The sequence below is a fragment of the Numenius arquata genome, chromosome 7, assembly GCF_964106895.1.
Source record: "Numenius arquata chromosome 7, bNumArq3.hap1.1, whole genome shotgun sequence".
In the NCBI taxonomy this organism is placed as follows: domain Eukaryota; kingdom Metazoa; phylum Chordata; class Aves; order Charadriiformes; family Scolopacidae; genus Numenius; species Numenius arquata.
The window spans coordinates 2,987,722-2,995,539 of record NC_133582.1 but is presented as its reverse complement, the minus strand read 5'-3'; the positions used below and the strand labels follow the sequence as shown (position 1 = coordinate 2,995,539).

At 47.4% G+C, this 7,818-nt stretch overlaps 1 protein-coding gene across 1 annotated transcript; it reads right to left on the bottom strand.

The window, feature by feature from the left end:
* Nucleotides 1-1,653: 1,653 nt before the first annotated feature.
* LOC141466881 (nuclear receptor subfamily 0 group B member 2-like) lies at nt 1,654-7,467 on the bottom strand. The gene is made up of 2 exons (XM_074150996.1): nt 6,894-7,467; nt 1,654-1,868 (listed from the first exon to the last, which is right to left on the bottom strand). Exons 1-2 carry the CDS (start codon nt 7,465-7,467, stop codon nt 1,654-1,656), a joined length of 789 nt encoding a protein of 262 aa, XP_074007097.1.
* Nucleotides 7,468-7,818: the final 351 nt, after the last annotated feature.

The following is a 7,818-nucleotide window of genomic DNA, read 5'->3' as shown; positions in this document are numbered from 1 at the left end:
GTGAGCCAAGCCATGGGAACCTGTTGGCATTGTGCCCTCCAATTCAAAGGAAGTTGAATTGAAGCCACTGTATACCTTGAAGGTAAAGTCAAAGACCTTGAAGCAGATTTTGATAAGTAAAGCTGTGAGCAGAGACTGATGTGCTCTTCAGTAGCCTGAAATTCGAGCTACCAAATCTTGAACCTGTCCTGGGTTCAGGTTGTTGGTGAGCCACTGAGCAGGCCTTTGGCTTATGAAGGTAAGCTGGACACTACACAGAAATTAGCTCTGTTAATAAGCTTTCTAAGGAAGCGTGGATTAAGCTGTCATACTCTTTGTCCTCCTGTCTGTCAGTCCCCGTTTGCTGAATTTGAGCCCCCTTCCCAAACAAAATGAGATTGGACCCTCTACTGAAAAAACTCGGGAATTAATTCCTCTTAAGTTTCATGGAAACCATTGGAAAAGGAATGGGACAGAAAAGAGATACAAGTAGCTTCCCTGACTGCAGCTAAAGTATAAGCTGAATGGGTTTTTTTTTAATCCTGACAGATGAACAGTCAGCACACACGGAGCTTGGAGCCAACCCCAACATGCGCTGCCTCTTCTCCAGCCAGACAGAGAGGAGGCAGCGAGATGCTGTGGGACACGCCATGGCACACTTGGAGGTGGAGACACGGAACTCGTGCAGTGAGAGAGGGAGGAACAGATTGTACACATCTGTAGGAAACCATATTTCAGCATTTCTGCTGTCCAAGGAATATCTGCCATCTGTTTGGATGGAAGTGAGGGTAATTATAAAAGGGAGCAGGGAGGGCTAAAGGGGAAAGGTCTTAAATATGTAGGAAACTGGGCTACATTAGTTCTGCTGCTTATGGCATAACACGGTACCTTTCACCCTTTGTTATCCCCACCCTGGAAACAATCCTGAACAACGGCTTTTGTCTAGTCAACAAATTTTTGAATCATATTGTTCAGTTTCTCAGTCAGGGAAGGACTTTGTGAATAATGAGAGAGGGATTTAATGCCCAGAGTTTACTGCAACACTTAGAAAAAGAATCTACAGGAAGGCAGTTGGTAAGAGATCCATCCTTTGCTCCATCAAGCAATTACAGCTAAGGACTAGAGTTCTCAGTGGAACAGAAAAGGAGTTGGGAGCAGGGAATCACATCCTAGGAAAAGGAAGGATTTATACTGATTTTACCATTGTTCAGCCTTTACCATTGTTCAGCCTTTTATCACCAGTTAATCTTCAACTGGTGATGCACTGAATAACGTTTAACAGCCCCTTTTCCTGAAAGCAAAACCTTCTGGAAGGCCAAAAGCATATAGTATAGTTTTAAACAGCTATACAAATGCTCCCTAGAAATAATATGGTTGAACCTAGCTCAGCTAGAAAATATGCTGCAGCTCCTAGACAGCCTTTGGATACGTTAGACTAAAGGTTTCGGAAAGCACACAGAATCATGAAATCCTTAGATTTCTCTGCCTTTAATTCCAAAATGTTACCAAATTACTTCATCGTACAAAAATACATATGGCTTACAAAGATGCATCAATGATTTGTTTGAAATGTGTTTAGCTCATGAAATCCTCTCATCTCTTCAGAAGTGATTGAGAGCACAGATGTCATCTGTTTTCAAAGCCAGATGGCTTGATATAGAGGGTTTCTAAAAGTCATACATTTAGGGTGGCCTCTCCTAGGATGGGCCTGAAGAAGAGCTCTTCAATAGCATCTCTATCAATGTCTTGAAGAGAGGCGATAAGCTGAAGAATCCAAGCAAACCTGCCTAGGTTTCTGTTGAACATCATTGAGATAAATTCCATCAGGGCTCGCTGAGCTTCCTGCTGCAGTGTTTGTACGTAGGGGAGACATTTTAGGTTGTGGCAACCTGTCAAAACAAAAAGTAAAATAATAAACCTTGAGTAAATGTTTTTGTCCTGTGCCCTTCATAATGATGGGTCTCTGGCTTTCTAGCTTATAGTACTACTTTCTCTTGAAAACTATCAAAACTTTCTAAACATACTCTTTTTGGGGGAAAAAAAAAAGAGGTATGCATAGTTCAATTATTTGAAGGAACATTGAGCAGCATTGTAAGTGCATCAGAATTTAGCCCATTACATAAAATCCAGCTTTGAAGTGGTAACAGGAGGCAACTTGGACTCAGTACAGATGGAGAAGAAGCTTACATAGTGTTGACTACCCACCAAATGATGCGGAGACCATAGTCTGAGTAGGTGGAAACATTCCAGCTCTAATCTAAAGTAGATAGGTAAAATCAGGAAGATGGAGGCGGCAGTTTGGAGCAGCGAGCAGGCTGGTAGCCTCAAGGTTTCCAGTGTACCCAGCCCTATCTCTCTCCTGTTGTTGCCACCATTTGCTAGGCTAAGCTGGGGCACTCTACCTAGATATCTTCATTTACAGTCTAAGAGGAGGATAAATGTTCCCTGTGAGATGAATCATGACCCACAGAAGTAGGATAGACATCTGTATTTTCTGGTTTTGTGCTCCCTTTCCTCAGCTATTTCTGAAGAGGGAGAGGTCTCTGCCTTACGGAGCCATGGTCTTGAGCCTCAACCATGTACCTCCCATAGCATGTGATTTCAAACCTGCTGGCTCACTGAGGGTCTTTGTGGGTGCCAGGGCTCAGTTCAAAGGACATCCCGTGTTTATCCTTTGCTTTTGGTAGGGATGCCTCATCACGTACCTCTCAGCAACCCGTTGCCTCCTGTCCTCATCGTCTGAGGGTAACACCGTCTTTTCTTTCCTAGAATTGCAGCCTGGACCGGGGTAGCATGAATTCCCAAGTTTTAACTTTTGCCTCTCCTGCCTCCTATATCTTATTTTAACCTACCTCCCAGCACACTACAGTTTAGTGTCTTCTACAGCGCCTGACTCCGTACCTCCTCCCTTGGATGAGATCTGAATAGCTTAGACCAGGAAGTGTTTCACACAGGACCATTCAAGCATGGGAGGTTCTGCCTTCTTGCCTTGTGCCCTGTACTAGGGCAAAACCAACCTGGCTGGCCTTGTTTTTCAGCCCTTTATCAGTCTTCAGCAGCTCTCTTCTCCCTAGACATCGCTGCCAGAGGAACAGAAGCCTCAGCAAAGCCTGCAACCAGGCTGGCCAGAAATGAAGGGTATGGAAAAGTCATCTCCCCCAGGATTACCACCAGCTGCAAGCTGTGAGGATGGTTCCAAGTGTTAGACTTCTCATGGAAAGGAAGTTGTCAGGATTTTGTGTATTCAGGATGGAATTGCGATTGCTTACATCCCTTCAAATTTGCTTCATTTCCCCGTTTGGTCTTCTTTAATACGTAATCAAACACTGGGTTTAACTTGCAAATAATGAGAAACTTCTTGTTCTGAGAGCTGTTGTAATAATATTCAGGCAAACACATGTTTCCAGCTGAACTGTAAACCTCTTTTAGGACTTTTTAATAGAAAGTCCTGTCACAGCCTTGATGGAGTTTTATATATATATATCTCACCATAAATACCTATATATGGCACTGATACAATAGCAGCACTGGTTTTCGTGATTCCCACCTCTTCCCTGCGCAGTTCCCATTGCTTTTCAGACAATTGTCAAAAGCAGCAAGAGCAGTTTCACCTCCCTCTGTGCTGTCGTGGTGGGAAACCTTCCTTTGACTTACTGCCTGCATCCTAGAGAAGACCTTGTGGCTGTACCCTTCACCCTTGCACACTTTGGCCCCTCCAAAGCCACCCAGCCAAAGCCAAAGCACCCCTGTGAAGAGCAGGGATGGCCATATGTTCTGGAGATCCTGGATTCAGCTGATGCGGGGCTGCCTGTTTCCCCTCAGGGGTTGGGTGCACGCTTTCCCCTTCACAGGTTCTTGCTGGCCCAGATGGGGTCAATCAGTGGCCCAGCCAGAGCCTCTCGCACAGAAATACTGCACAAATTGGGCTTCAGTGGGAGGACCTACACCCCCTGCTGCCTGCCAGCCTGTCCCCAAAGGGATTTTTTTTTATGACAGTAAGCATAAGAGATTACTTTGGACACAAGCGAAGCTCAGCCATACTTGTTTGTCATGCTTCTTGCCCAAGCCACGGGCTAGCTCCGCTGCTACGGCTGCATTTGCACGGCATTTTCAGTAGCCAGCAGGGCAAGGGACGGGATTCTGCCCCTCTGCTCCGCTCTGGTGAGACCCCACCTGGAGCACTGAGTCCAGCTCTGGGGTCCTCAGCGCAGGAAGGACATGGACCTGTTGGAGCAAGTCCAGAGGAGGCAATGAAGATGCTGCGAGGGCTGGAGCCCCTCTGCTGTGAGGACAGGCTGAGAGAGTTGGGATTGTTCAGCCTGGAGAAGAGAAAGCTCCAGGAAGACTTTAGAGCCCCTTCCAGTCCCTAAAGGGGGCTCCAGGAGAGATGGGGAGGGACTCTTGATCAGGGAGGGGAGCCATAGGACGAGGGGGAATGGTTTTAAACTGGAAGAGGGGAGATTTAGATGAGATCTCAGGAAGAAATTCTCTCCTGTGAGGGTGGTGAGACCCTGGCCCAGGTTGCCCAGAGAAGCTGTGGCTGCCCCATCCCTGGAGGGGTTCAAGGCCAGGCTGGATGGGGCTTGGAGCAACCTGGTCTGGTGGGAGGTGTCCCTGCCCAGGGCAGGGGGTGGGAACTGGGTGGTCTTTAATGTCCCTTCCAACCCAAACCATTCTATGATTTCTGGGCACCTCGTTGAACTCCAGCTCTGGACTGCTCCATGCCTGGTCTTTCCCCTTTGCCTCAGCCAGTTTTGGTGTCCTAACAGGAATTAAAGATATAGGGTAGGAGCCCACAGGAGGAACTCCATGATGCAGGAGAGGGTTTGGCGTTGTTGCTGCTGATGGCAGCCTGAATTCCACCTAGAACTGAGGTCTGTAAAATATTAGGATTTGGCCAAACATCAGTCTAAAACTAAGGCGGCAGCTGACAATGTGCTGCAATGTATGTAGAAAACATTTTCTGAGTTTGGTGGAAAGTGTTCAAAAACTATTAAAAAAAGAAATTGTGAAAGGACAGTTGTACAGATTTGCTTGCAGCAAAACAGGTAGAGAAAGAATGGTTTGGGGGGTGTATAATCCCCGAGTGCCTCTTTCAGCCCAGAGTTAGACTGTGGTGCTCTGTTCCATCTGGAGTCAATCCAGACTTAACTCAGGTCCTCCCAACCGCCTTTCGCAGCCTGTGGGAAAAGGCACCTCCAAGGGAACAGGGTGATCCCACCTAAGGACGAGGGAGACCCCCTGAATCTCTGCAGAGAGCATGAAGGGCTGCACCCCGGGGTCTCTCATACGGCACCCCGAGAAGCAGCAGGAGTCAGCACAAATCCAGCAACTGCTGCTGCTTTCTCCTTCATTAAGTGAAAATCACATTTATCCACAGAGATAATGAAAAATGCCTGCTAGTTAAACTGTATAAGCCGCTGCAGATGAGGGATTTCTCCTCTTTATCATCACGCTGGGTACAGCCAGTGGTTTCTTTCAGCCTGATTTTATTGTGAAAATTTGAGAAAATAACTTGCACTGAAAGGAGCTCCACTGGTCTGATGCTGCGGCATAGACACACGGGAAAACACCAGACATCTGGATGACATTATATCCCAACAATCAGAATTTGAACCCTATTGGAAACACATCTAAAGTCACTACAGCCTTCGAGCAGCCTTTAAACCGTCCACCGCAAGAAAAATCGTGGAATAACTGAAGCGTTCAAGTATCCTGTTGGTGCGGTCCCAAGCACAGCACAGCGCTGACAGCGCAGCCAGCAGCGGCGTTTGCTGGGGAAGGAGTTGGGGATGGGAGCCAGAGCAGGCTGGAGTCAATAATTCTTTCCATTTACTTTAGCAGACTTAAGAGCTCGGCTTTTAATGACTCCCGCACTCGGTGGTGCTGACCTGGGCAACCAGCCTTCCGAAAGAGGCTGAACTTGGCACCAGAAGTGAGAGGATGCAATCTCTAGTCTTGAGTTTGCTCCGTGACTGCTGTCCCAGGCTTTGAATGTAGAGATATTAAAGGATAATGATGTTCCGAGGGCTGGAGCCCCTCTGCTGTGAGGACAGGCTGAGTGAGTTGGGTTGTTCAGCCTGGAGAAGGCTCCAGGGAGAACTTAGAGCCCCTTCCAGTCCCTAAAGGGGCTCCAGGAGAGATGGGGAGGGAGGACTCTTTATCAAGGAGTGGAGCCACAGGACGAGGGGTAACGGTTTTAAACTGAAAGAGGGGAGATTGAGATGAGATCTCAGGAAGAAATTCTCTCCTGTGAGGGTGGTGAGAGCCTGGCCCAGGTTGCCCAGAGAAGCTGTGGCTGCCCCATCCCTGGAGGGGTTCAAGGCCAGGCTGGATGGGGCTTGGAGCAACCTGGTCTGGTGGGAGGTGTCCCTGCCCAGGGCAGGGGGCTGGAACTCGGTGATCTTTTAAGGTCCCTTCCAACCCGAATGATATATGATTCTATGATAAATAAATAAAAGTGGTATAACCTCAAAGCATCATCCTTTAGCCTCAATGATGAAAATCAGATTAAATAGTGGTTTTTTCTCCTATGTTCTTGCTACAGAGGAAGTCTCTGTTAAAATACTTCCAGTACTCACATCGCGTACCCACGTACCGTCTCTCCTTTGCTGTACTACCTTACCTGTGAACTGGAAACCAGTTTGAAGTGACACAGTTAATTCTTTACGATTTAAAATTTGTCTGACAGAAACTGTTTTGGCTTACGGTGAGTGACTGACTGCACACATCAAAGGAACCTAAATAAACTGCTTCAGGCAGAAAATCGTTAAATTGTGGAATATAGATTTTTGGGAACGTTTAGGTATATTCATAGAAAAGAGTTAGAACTAAACATTTGTCTATAAGCAAATGAAAATGCCAAATATCCTTCTATGCACAGGATCATTTCTGTAATTCTCAGGAGGACTTACCAGAATTAAAAAGAATAATTCCTTTAAGATAGGCATATTCTTTTGCACTTATGTCCAGGTCCCAGAATTTCCACAATAAATTCTTCATCTTCTGGACTTCTGCTAAAGATGCTCCCAGGGAGGAGCTGCCCAGTTCGTTGCTGGCTGTCAAAGAGTGATTGAGGAGGATTTTTTTCAATAAACTAGGGGCTGAAATCTCTCTCAGGTCAAAATCCACCCCTTCTTGTGCCATGCCCAGGACAAAAAGAGGGGCCCAGTTCTGCTGTATGAGGACAAGCTGATCCTCCCAAGGCAAATGATAAAAAGAAGGCAAGTTTCTAATGAAAGCTAAAGTCTTCAAGAGGACTTCGGAGGCTCTTCTGCACGTAGCTTCTGGCGTTTTCAGGACAACTCTTCTCCTGTCGACGCAAGAGCAGCCCTGGCTTGCCGTGGAGCGACGGGGACCCCGATACTGCTGGGACCACTGGGCCTCGCTTCTGTCTTCTTTGTTAAGGATCTGGTACAGGATGCTCTTGGCCTGGCGTGTCCCACACTGACATTTCCCAGATTTCTCAGCTGGGACCTCGGTAGCCATAAAGCCAGAGTTCCCTGGGGCAGGAGACGGCACGCGTGGAGCTATGCATCAACGGCGGGGGAGAGCATTCCTGCCGCACAGCCAGGCGTTGTGTGCTTTTTATATACATGGGCGGTGGAAAAGTAATATGACCCCGATCTGCAAAGTTACCTTGAACTTTATTTGCACCAGTCTGTTTCCCATGAGGCGGGGCCGCAGGCTGACGGTGTGGCACCGGGCTGCCGTAACCCCGGGGGGAGTGGGAGGGCTGCACCTGGCATTCCACCATAAAATCACAGAATGGTTCAGGTTGGAAAGGACCTTAAAGATCATCCAGTTCCAACCCCCTGCCCTGGGCAGGGACACCTCCCA